The sequence below is a fragment of the Colossoma macropomum genome, unplaced genomic scaffold (assembly GCF_904425465.1).
Source record: "Colossoma macropomum unplaced genomic scaffold, Colossoma_macropomum, whole genome shotgun sequence".
NCBI lineage: Eukaryota > Metazoa > Chordata > Actinopteri > Characiformes > Serrasalmidae > Colossoma > Colossoma macropomum.
This window is the reverse complement of record NW_023494801.1, coordinates 13,755,915-13,768,227: the sequence shown is the minus strand read 5'-3', so window position 1 is coordinate 13,768,227 and position 12,313 is coordinate 13,755,915. Positions and strand designations below refer to the sequence as shown.

Genomic DNA, 12,313 nt, shown 5'->3' with positions numbered 1-12,313 from the left:
AGGCTGAGACCATTATAATGGTATTTTCGAAAACAATTTGAGCGACCATATCATGCAAAAACAAATTTTATTCCTTTTTTTTGTCTTTACTTCTTTTGTCTGTTAGTTAATTTAGCTCATATATGCTAATGTTCAAACCTGGCCTGTAACACAGTAAAAACTGTTGCTTTTTTGCGCTTTAGAGCCTCAATTTATGTAAGTAAAATACTGTGGCAGCAGCCTTATGCTTTTTTCAGAGAGGGGCGTGGTATGCAAAGTGTGCGCCGTAGCCCCGCCCTCGGTTGGACGGCCTCTTTGTGTTGCTGTTTATGTTTGTTCGGTCAGTTGCGAGCGCATGTGCTCTGTGTGTTATGGCCGGGGGGGGGGTTGGGAAATGGGTGTAAAAGAAGGGGGTCACCATGAGGAAGGAGATTAGGGTTTTAGTGAAATTAAATATAATAAAAAAAGCGTTATTTGTACCTGTGTTTTCTAGAAGCTGTAGGTGGCGCTAGGCAGCCGCCTGTGTTTGTGCTCAACACTTTCTGCTCTCAATGAAGAAGAGATGGCGTCACGACTCACAAACAGTTTGAGGTCGAGATATGAGGATTATATTCTGTTTTATTAAATAAAATGATGTTTTTCAGGTAAGACGATGTTGTGTTGTCATGGCTGTTTTATTGCTGTGTTTTCGTGCGTTTCGTGTCGTCGACATCTGTAAATGAAGTGGTTCAAACGAGCATTAATGCCTAAATGTGTCGGATCAGCAGCTGTAGTAACAGTTCATGTCAACTCCCCCTGGACCAGCGGCTTAACGGCGGACAGACTTTACATTAGTCCGTTTATCAGCGAGTATATCAGCTAATGTTAGAGTAGGTCTTCTGTTCAGTAGGTGTATTAACAGCGTAAGGGTAACTAACCTGCTGACTGCACATATAAGGGAAATAATTTCTTACGGCAGCGTTGTTTACGGTGCACGCCCATGATCTGACATGTAGCTAGACAAGCCATTGGCAGTGGAGGAGAAGAGCTGTCTGTGTTTAGTGGCTTTAAATAAAACACGAACGCTGACCTGTATCACATCTTTAATGTCTTTCATCAGTACTGTTGATTTAGATCAGTGCAGACCTGTGAAAAATCTTAAAACTGTGGGGAAGCATTGCATAATGATCTACAGTATTATTATCAGAAACTACAAGATTTCTGTGTTGCTCCCTGCTGAAAAAGGACTTTAGGATTAAAATCTGATGTGTTTGGTGTCTTAACAGGAAAAAAAAAAAAATATGATACTTCAAAACATTTTCTTGATACATGATAAATATCACGATATTTAGAGATTTTTGTGCTAGAAACAGACAAAAAGAACCAGTGATGCCACCTTTAAAAATATTGTTATTTTTATTCACTATTCATGTACACCACAGATCTAAATCCAAGTAACTAGGATTGATCATACTCTCTTTGTAATAAAACATGAAGTAAGTCAGTGCTCTTTAAGTAATGACAATATCAATGATATGCTCAGAAAAGTGAATTGTGACAATGTGCTGTAATTGATCACAATAACAATTAATATTGTCATATTGTCCACTCTACATTTTAATGATTCCACCAAGAACATGTTGAGTGGACTGACATATGCAAATACCTTCTTTTTTTAATTATTATTATTATTATTATTATTATTATTATTGTTGTTGTTGTTGTTGTTATTTTTTTTACTTTTTCATGTAAGATTGTATAGTGAAAGAGAAGCAGAAAGAACTTCTCCTGTGTATTCAAAATATATATGCTGGTCACAAAATATATTTATATTATATTTAATTATTCTTTATTAAGTGAGTTTTAAGTACTGCCTTTGCTTGGTAGAGTGAGACACTTTTTAAAGCTAGTCTGGAAAATGATGCTCACTTATTATTGCACTATTAGGAGCTAATGTCATGAACACTATGGCTCATAATAGTTATCAGTTTTTTTCAGATGTTCCTCTGTTTTTTATCACTACTACTGTAATGAGAATCAGTGTCAGCAAATTTCTCTACAATACTTATTCCTGCTTAATTGGATTTAATGCAGAGCAGAATGTGAAACCTTCAATAAAATTCAATGTAGTCCTAGTTGTTGGTAGTTTTTTTTAAATTGTTGCATTGTTGGTCCTTTTATGTCTGTTCCAACTTATAAAACCTCAGACAGAGTAAATATTGTGAAGCTTATTGTAGGAATGTCTTTATGTATTGTGATGTTATGTTTCTGCCATATGAATAAGACACCCAGTCATGTCTGAACTGAATGTTTACATAAAACACTGCCTGCTGAAGTTGCTTCATTTGGCTGTTTTTGAAGGCAGTGTAGATGCTGTCCCTTTTTTTCCATAATACTATGTGTCAACATACTGATGTGGTAAAGAGAAGAAGGCAGAACGCCTTAGCCGGGCAGAGTGAAGGAGAATCTGTGTACAAATTCAAGTGATTGTTTTAATTAATGATTTTGTTTCTGACAAGAGAACCTTCATCCTGTTATAAATTAAATATATATTTTATGCTTTGTAAGCATTTGGGTGTATATTACTTGTAAGTAACTGATTATGGTTAGGCTAAGACAATTTTGAATGGCATTTTTAATACATTTTAAAGGCCAATGTCATCTGAAATTTTCTTCACTTATAACATATATAACAATCGATAATATTTTTACCTCTGTATGAAATAACTGCAACATCGTTGTTACTAATAATTGTGCAGTATTCTGTAGTGTAATATAGTTGTCGAAAATATTCCTAGATCCTGTAGAAATTCATGTAGAATTACTCTAGTTTTTTTTTTCATAAGGAAAGTAATTGGAAATGACCAGTACAAGCAGTTTTTTCCATATGCAGTCAAAATATTCTGTTTTGTTCTTACAGCCTGCAGTAGTGTCAGAATGGAAATCATGGCTGTAAATATGCTGACTGCTTCCCCTGCTACGGCCACGCTGCCACCCTCACCGTGTTTGGAGGACCCTGGCCTGCCACTCGGAAGTTTGGACAGTGAAGACTACGTGTTCGTGGAGCCCCGTCACCCCAACAAGGTGCTGGAAGGACTGAACAGCCTACGGCTTAACAACGCCTTCTGCGATGTCACTCTCTGTTGTGGAGGACAAGAGTTTCCATGTCACCGCATCGTGCTGGCCTCCTTCAGCTCCTACTTTCAGGTAAAAATCTGCTCTTGAAGCAAGCAAATGGGAAGCCACTGAAGTGGAGTTCATGTCCGTGGATTTGGAACAAATTACAGATGTTAGCTTTCACTTCCAGACATATCTAGCCATATCTAGCAATTGTAACTGAAATGTGTTTTTCCCATTGGTATGAATTATTTTGTAGTTGACCATGTTAAACATGAGCAATCTGTATTTGAAATGCAGGCAAGATGTGTATTATTTTGTTTTTAATAGGTTATAAATCGGAAGCCTTTATTGCTCTGAGACAAATACCTAGTTGCCAAATTAGCATGAGTTACCAAATTCTGAATTTCCGTAGGCCATGCCCACCTCTAAACCTCAGAAACTAATAAAGATACAAACTTCAAATTTTGCACGGTCTATTGGACATTGACATTCGTGAATGTTTTAAAGTGAATTTGCTTATTGGTCAAAACCTTGCCAACATCGATAGACAGGAAGTGGCTGTGCAATTTCCATCATAGCTGACTCTCCACAACTCTCACAGGCCATGTTCTCCACTGACCTGATGGAGTCGCGGCAGGAGCGCGTGGCCATCAATGGTGTGGAGCCTCAGATGATTGGCATGCTGGTCAGCTACGCCTATACGGCGGAGGTAGTGATCTCCAAGGCCAACGTGCAGGCCCTGCTGGCTGCTGCCAACCTTCTGGACGTGAGGGCCGTGCGTGAGGCCTGCTGCAGGTTCATGGAGCGGCAGATGGATGAGATCAATTGTGTGGGCATTCACTGCTTCGCTGAAGCTCACTCATGTAAGGAGCTGGAGCGCCGCAGCATGGAATACATCCAGCAGCATTTTAGCACTGTCTGCCAGCAGGTGAGATCAGCAGGAAACTGTTTTTCACAGCTTTGGTTTAACCAGGTACTAAGTTGAGAATTGTCCACCACACAAAAAGAGGAATAACCCTGTTTTATTAGTGGTTTTACCACTTATGGAAGATGGTTAATGGAATGCTGCACACTTGCCATAACAACATATAACTAAACAATAATAAACATTTTTTGTCACATAGCACATAAAGTTAGCGTCTTGTTTTCTCAGTATGTTCTCCCAGTCGTCACATTTTTTTTAGATAGCATTTTATATTAAATCAAAAATTAGTTTTATAATTGGTCAATCTTGATGCATTAGTCTCAGACTCAGCACATCTCAGTAATCTGTTTCGGGTGGCTCTTACAGGAGGAGTTCCTCTCCCTGTGTGCCGATAAACTCACTGAAATTATCTCCAGTGATGACCTCAATGTGCCAAAGGAGGAGACTGTATTTGAAGCTGCCATGCTCTGGTTGGAGAAAAGTGCCTCCCGCAGGCAGAGCTTTGAAAAGGTGAGCAAGAGTTGGTGAAGTTCTATGTGAATATCTTGTGTAATTATCTGCAGTGGAGTATAATAGAGAGAGATGTACGCTGTGAGGATAAGAAGATCTTTGTGTTAATAAGGAAAAGGACCCATAGAGGAAGGGTTGGTAAGAGGCCTCCTCATGCTGTAGAAGTCAAGCTCAAAGCGATGGTCAAAATGTATCTCAAATTTGTTAAACTCTCTAGACTTGCTTTTGTGGCTTTTAGCCCTGTATGACATACTGCGATCTACAAAAATGGACACAAGTATGTTGTATAACTGAACATTATTAGTAGCGGCTGTGTTGGTGGCCCAATTTTATTTTACATTTGTCCATTTTTTAGATAACAGTATCACGAACAATACTGCGCAATAGTCAGAGATCACCCTTCGTTTATTTAATTTCCTGTCTAAATGGCCATTAAATCCAGGTTGTTCATTTTTCAGCGTCAGGAAAAAAAAAAACAGAAAATATAGTTAACAAAAAATTATACAGAAGCCTCAAGAATACACATAATATCACATTTTCAGTATTAACTCTTTGCCTGTATTTCAGCTAGCATTCTTTTCTGGGGAACTGATTTCAAACAAATCTGCATTGGTTTTTTTCACACTTCCACAGTTCAGTCTCAGAAGTTGGTTGCATTTTGTGCTTCTCCAATTGATCCAATTGATCCCAAACATATTTACTGCTGTTGAGGTCTGAACTCTGGGGTGGTCAGTCCATTGTTCTATTTTCTTTTCTCAGTATGGGCTTCTTGACATCTACACATCCTTTCAGACTCATAGTGTTGAGTGGTTTTCTCACAGTAGAATGATGGACAGAAACACCTGTGGATTTTTTTCAGATCTGAATGAAGCTTTAAGGACTGTTTATCTGATGTCGACAGTTTTCATGGTCTACCATGTCTTACACGGTTCTTAGAAGTCGCATTTTCTCTGTAGTACTCCAGTTTTGGATACTCTAGGTTTTATCCACTTCTTATCATTTGATTTTTCCCTTCATTATGCAAGTGGATTATCTAATATGAAATCACAAAAAAATTAACAACTTGTACATAATGGCTATTTTGACATAAGGAAAGGGTGGTCTTTGACTTTTGCGCAGTATTATACAATTTTAGAAACTTAATGTATTAGAGTGTTTGATGATTAAGGCATACTGTTAGCTTAATTACTGGGTGTAAACTTCCATAACTTGTTAACGACATTAGTCTTGTATCTCCAGTACAAAATTAAAGAGGCATCAAATATATATCATAGTATAGATTGATGAGTGCAATGCAGTATCACTGTGCAGCATGGAGAGGAGTGCATTAAGTCCTCAGATCCTTAATGCTCAATGGAGAAGCAGGATCGCCTTTGGCAAATGAGTGCAGCTGTCTCTTTTGGGGCGTGGGGGTGTGTGAAGGATTACCATAGTGGTGTTCAATGTCATGAACTTAGTCATATACACATAAGGGTGTTTATGTGTATGCTAGTTTATGTGTACTTAAACTATACTTTGAAACATATCAGATGATGTTTCGCAATAACTTGATGTCAATTACAATTATTTAGAAAATCATTTGCTGCATAATGAAGTCCCACCACTGTTGATTCCATTGGTGCAGTGCATAGTTTTATTTTATAAAAGACAACGAATACACAAATGTGACTGGATTAACTATTTAAACAGTGGTGGAATATCCACAATAAAAGTAGCACACAAGTTCTTTTGGCTGGAGAGTTTTATATTGGCTGCATTCTTTGAATATAATTTGTTGTGATGTTATATAATTGATCAAGTTGAATAGCCACTTTCTGATCAACTACTAATTACACCTTATATTATTTTGTTGGGCTGTCAAAGGATTAAAATAATCACTATAAATCACATAATTTTGTTTAGTTAATCACAATTTATCACATTTGTAATATTTGCACAAGAATGATTTTTCCATTTAAAAAGCAGTGCGTTTTGTTGTAAGTATGAGTGAACAGAAGTGTCTTGCTCTCACTCTTGTTCATAAAACTTGTAGAGTCTTCATTTTTCTAGTAGACCTATGAACCCAGAGTGTGTATAATGATGATATGTGTGTGATCTGAAGGTACTTGAACACATCCGACTGCCCTTCATAAGCCCCTATTACATTCATGATGTGATCGAGTCTATGGACGTGGTGAAGGAGTCTCTGAAGTGCCAAAAACTGATCTCTGAAGCCAAGGACTACCTTCTTCTCCAGGACCGCAGAGGAGAACTCTACAGCCCTCGGGCTCGGCCTCGTAGGGCCACAGGTATAGCAAACACCTACTCACGCTAAGGCTGCCACTATTGATTATATTACTAATACAGGAATCTAGTGATTATTTTGAAGATTAATTGTGTCGTATGCCCTTAAACATTTAATTTTACTTTATATAAACTCAATTTATAACTACTACCGTATGTGTATCTGTAAGATTGTGCGGGTTTCCTCTCTTTCAGTGATGCTCACAAAAGCGATTTGAGTGCTAATAGCTCCCCCTTGTGTAGAATCTTCAGACTGCTGAACACAGTTTATAATGACCTGCAGATACCCTATCCTATTTATCATTCAAGCTATGAAAGTATCACAGCCGTTTCATCGAGAATGTAAATTTGATGCATGCATGTGCATAAATACCTTTAAGTGAAGGTTTGGTCAAATCTAATTTTCACCATTTTTTACCTACTGCAAATGTAATCAATCAACAAAGACATTGTTGGTGCTGAAAATTTGCTTTTTTGTCCAATTTTATAGGGAACAGTATGTCAAAAGTCTGTTAGAGATTACTTAACAACTCAATACATTTTAAGGCAAATTTGTAATGATTGAGAGAGATGCAGTTTGCATGGTGCTAAACTGTGGGCACTAAAAGTCCATCATTAGAAACGTCTACATTAGAATCAGAGGTGGGAAATATGACAGTATTTTATTGTATTATAATAAATGACACCACAGTACACTTTTCTGATAATTTCATAAAAAGCACAGCAACCAGCTTCATGTTTCTTTACAAAGAAAGCATAATCAGGCCTGGCTAACTGAATTTAATGCAGTGCAATGTGTGCAAAGTTGCTTGATTTTTTTTTTCTGTTCTAACTCATTTCAAAAGGAAAACTTAATGTTGTGATGCATATTTTGTATCATGAAAGTATCTGCAAGTATTTTGATATTGGATTTTTCCAATATTACCCACCACCAATTAACATCTGAGTTATCTTGCAATAGTAAGAAGCAAAACACTACAAATCTCTTAGCTGCATTTGGAGAAAATTGTGTAAATTAGATTCTTGGCTGAGGCTTTGCTTCAAGAGAAGTTATGTCTAGATTTGACTTTGTGGTTTATGCTTCGTTAGTGTAAGTTTGCAGCTGTTTGAAGAGTTCAGTCCCAGGCTCAGTGTGTGTTTCTCTGTCTCTGACAGGCACAGCTGAAGTAATAGTGACGGTAGGAGGGGAGGATGATAAAGTCGTGCTGCGGAGTGTGGAGAGCTTTGACCCTTTAACCAGTCAATGGAAAAGCCTGGCCTGCCTTCCCTTTGCTGTGAGTAAGCACGGCTTAGTGGTGTCAGGTGAGTGTTTGTTTACATTCATAGTTTGTTTAATTCTAGTCACTTGAGCTCTATTACACTGTTATTGCGCTAGACTGTGTGTTGTTTTTGAGTCATTTTCAACTGTCAAACTACACAGCTTTCATCAAACTGTCTCTGTTGTACAAGCCAGGCATCCCGGTGTTAGACTTGAGCTAAAGGCTACTTATGACTATTTCTCATTCTGAAGTGTTGTTTTATTTTCCTGTTTGCCTTTCTAAGTGCTGTTGGTTGTCCTGACTTGTGTCTGAGCAGGCTGCATGCTGTATCTGGCCGGAGGAGAATTCCCAGATGGCTCAGCCAGCAGAGAGATGTGGCGCTATGACCCCTGCTTTGACTCTTGGTTAGAGATGGCCCCCATGAATGTGGCAAGATCAGAATTAGGTGAGGCTTGTATCATCTGTTTCTTCAGTCATTCCACTCTTATATTCTCTTACAAAGTCACTTCACGTCTTTTAGCAGGAATTTGTGTCATTTGGCAGGTTTTCATCAGAGATTCAGGCAGGGATTTTATGAGGACAATGTTCATCAGTTTGGAATGTTTGGCAAGCTAATAGATAAACCTATTTTTTGTCACTTTTATTAGTAGGATTTGAAAAAGTAAGAAAAAAACAAATAAAATTGTGCACACAGTTAACAAAGTTATTGATGAAAACATGTTGATGATAAGTTTTTAAAAGAAAAATGTATGCAGCAACAGTTTTTTTGCAGGAAATTATATAAATATATAAAAAGGACTTTCTCTTTCTGTAACTCACTTTGATGGAAACAAGCTACCGGCAACCAAATTTGCACTTTGTTGTAACATGTAAAGTCCGGCTAAAGTTTGTTTTACCTGTACTGAATTCTTTTCTGATTTTAAACAGGTAACACTTTGAACTGAACAGAAATAGGCTCTGTTTCAGAGTCTGGTGTTGTAGAGGGTGGAGTTGTTAATTGGTTTTGACTCCCCACAGGTCTGGTGATGCTGGATGGATATGTGTTTGCGGTAGGAGGCTGGGAGGGCCGCTCTCGTCTGGACTCAGTCGAGTGCTACAATCCTCACACTAACACCTGGCAGTTTCTGGAGTCGGTGAAAATGGCGGTTACCAGTCCTGCTGTCGTTGCACTGGATGGTTTACTTTATGTCACAGGTAGTGTATTCAGTTTACACCTGCTGCTTGGCCTTTCAAAACCAGGAGTCTTTGGGTTCTAACGAAAAGTCATAATAAAATGCAGGAGGCGCTGTTCTGGAAGATGGAGATGGAACTGACCTAGCACAAGTCTACAACCCTAAAACGCATGTGTGGACAGAAGTTGCCCCCATGCAGATTGCCCGCTCCGGCTCTGCAGCCTGCACCTTGAAGGGCAAGATCTATGTAATAGGTGAAAAAGAAACAGCTGTTTATGAGATATGCTTGACAGTTATTTTGTATGGCATTACCTCCTATTTGGATTTTATTTGGCATTTACTTCAGTTCTTCTTCTGCCAAGGTGGCTGGCATGCCTCCACTGAAAACACAGACAAAGTGGAATGCTATGACCCGAAGAGCAACAAGTGGACTATGTGTGCTCCAATGAAGGAAAGGCGCTATCGGCCTGGAGTGGCAGTTGTGGATGGGAAGATCTATGTGTTAGGAGGAGAAGAGGGCTGGGACAGGTCAGACATGATGCCAGATACCGTAATAAAACTGAGTGTCTGACTGCTACGTTTGTTGTCTTCTCCAATCATAATTAGTCTGTTCATGTTTGTGTGAATATTAATCAATGTTTATTGTTGTACCACCATATCCCATTGAAGTGATAGATATCTGAGTTTTTCCACATTACATTAATTTCTTTATAGCTTACAGAGGATGTTTTAAAAGTTTAATTAAGCCTGGTGCTACTCTTAATCTTTGCAAAAGATTGCAAAGCCCTTTTTGTTAACGTTGCTATTTTTTGGTCCATTTTCTTAAAGTTAGCCTATAGAGATTTTTTGTTAAACTTAGACGTAGCATTACTTTGTAGAGAAAAAAATACACTAAAACATGGTGTCCTTGCACTGGAAAAGCCCAGAATATTCATACGCTGATTCATAAGTCAGATCCGTCAGGTCACATTTGGCAGGAGTTTTTTGGACTCATATTCCTATACGGATTGACAGTACAATCTTGACTCGAAGGGTCCAGCTGGATGGACCTGGACACCAACTGTAGAGGGCCCAGATTATAGTGTCAGTAAGAATGACAGTGTTAGGAAAGCATAGTGGATAACACACAGTAGACCGAAGGTTTGATTCACTGTCCAGGCAGGAAAGCCACTGCTACACAGTGTCCTTGGGCAAGACTCCTAATACTACATTTGTCTACCTTTATACACCAACCAGCCACTTCATTAAAAACATCTCCTTGTATCTACACTCATTACCATATTGGTGCACCTTGTAGTTCTGCAGTGGCACATTGTAGTTCATCTGCTTCTCTGCATAATTTGTTAGCCCCCCTATTATCCTGTTTTTCAATGATCAGAACCCCCACAGAACCACAACAGAGCAGGTATTATTTGGATGGTGGATCATTCTCAGCACTGCAGTGACACTGGCATGGTGGTGGCATGTTAATGTGAGTTTTTAAACACCTCAGTGTCACTGCTGGACTGAGAATAGTCCACCAACCAGAAATATCCAGCCAGTGTTCTGTGACCACCGATGAAGGACTAGAGTATGACTAACAAACTGTGTAGCAACAGATGAGCTACTGTCTCTTACATCTACAAGGTGGACCAACAAAGAAGGTGTGTCTAACAGCGGACAGTGAGTGGACACAGTGTTTAAAAACTCCTGTAATACTGCTGTATCTCATACACTCATGCAACACACACTAACGCCTACCACTGTCATGTCAGTGTCACTGCGGTGATAAGAATGATCCACCACCCAAATAATACCTGCTCTGTGGTGGTCCCGTTAAGGACCTCACCATTTAAAAACAGGGTGAAAGGGGGCTGTCAAAGAATGCAAAGATACAGATGGACTGTTAATAGACTCAGGCGTGTGCAAGGTTAATAGACTCAGGCGTGTGCAACTGATTTAAATCTACTAATCTTCTAAAATCTAATCTTCTAAAATATGCCTGTTCTCTAATGTTAAGCTGTGTGCATACTTCTTTCCACTCAGGTACCATGACACCATCGAGCGGTACTGTGAAGAGACTGACACCTGGGAAATTGTGGGTGAGATGCCAACTAGTCGGAGCTGGCTGAGCTGTGTGTCGCTCCAGCTGAGGAAAGACACACATGCCGCCAGTCACCCCGGCGCTGCCTCTGAGACCGAGTTCCCCGTGGACTGAGGGCATCAAGGTACCTGGTGCATTTAAGCCTCATACTCTGTGTGCCTACCACACCCAGCAAACACTGCATCTGCGTGCGTGCAAGAGAAGGCCAGGAGGGCTGCTCTTCAAGTGCTCGCCGAATGTAGTTTTCAGTTTGCCGCTTGGCTGTGGAAAAAGGACACACTGACCCACTGACCGGTCTTAAGAAACTAGTTGTGTGGTAATCTGTCCTCTGGGTCCATTCCACAACCATGGATGGATAGAAATCAGTGGTTATGTGTAAGAGTGTATGTGTACCCACAGTGTCATGTACATCACCCACCCGAATCTGTGAAAAAAGGTATACAGGGTTCCTACATGTGTTAGCTCTGAGCACCATGATTGTGGAATACTGATGTGGTTTTGCCCTTATCAGTTGCAGTTGTGAAGTATTTTTGTACACATATTTGAATGGTGGTTTTGTATTTATTAGGTTATGTTAGACATTTTATGGAAGTACGTTATCTATTGATTATATAGGAATCACTCCCAATTAATACTAAGACATTAATTTTACAGCATTTCAACTTAAGTGTCATCAATTTGACACGTACACTTTCACATGCAGCTATATACAGCTGTACACTTGATGTCAGCCACTAAACCTTTGAATTAATTTTTTAATCAGTAGTACTTTCTCAAATCACGTGATAAATTTGTTAATTTTCATTACGATTCAAGATTGCTATGAGTAAACGAACATAGCCTACACATTCAGAATGGTATTATGTCTTCAAAATTTGTCAGTGATGTATTTGGAGTATTGTAAGTGTTAATAAAAAAAAAAAAGTATTCAGGGTTAATGGTAAAATGTGTCATGTGTGTTTATATTCAGAACTGAAATTAAGTAGTTTCCTGCAGCCTCTAC

The 12,313-nt window shown here is 39.0% G+C and overlaps 1 protein-coding gene across 1 annotated transcript; it reads left to right on the top strand.

The window, feature by feature from the left end:
* The first annotated feature begins 219 nt into the window (after nt 1–219).
* On the top strand, nt 220–12,246 carry si:ch211-256e16.3 (kelch-like protein 20). The gene is made up of 11 exons (XM_036590230.1): nt 220–623; nt 2,879–3,165; nt 3,680–4,006; nt 4,370–4,513; nt 6,615–6,801; nt 7,952–8,098; nt 8,372–8,500; nt 9,073–9,249; nt 9,335–9,481; nt 9,590–9,755; nt 11,253–12,246. The coding sequence occupies exons 2-11, from the start codon at nt 2,896–2,898 to the stop codon at nt 11,422–11,424; spliced, it is 1,866 nt and encodes a 621-aa protein (XP_036446123.1). The 5' UTR covers nt 220–623; nt 2,879–2,895; the 3' UTR covers nt 11,425–12,246.
* The last annotated feature ends 67 nt before the right edge of the window (nt 12,247–12,313 follow it).

Bases quoted from the DNA above. Each gene is read 5' to 3' on its own strand.
- si:ch211-256e16.3 (XM_036590230.1), top strand. From the start codon at position 2,896: ATGGAAATCATGGCTGTAAATATGCTGACTGCTTCCCCTGCTACGGCC. The intron at 3,166-3,679 runs GTAAAAATCTGC...CAACTCTCACAG, and splicing joins CCTTCAGCTCCTACTTTCAG to GCCATGTTCTCCACTGACCT. The intron at 8,501-9,072 runs GTGAGGCTTGTA...GACTCCCCACAG, and splicing joins TGTGGCAAGATCAGAATTAG to GTCTGGTGATGCTGGATGGA.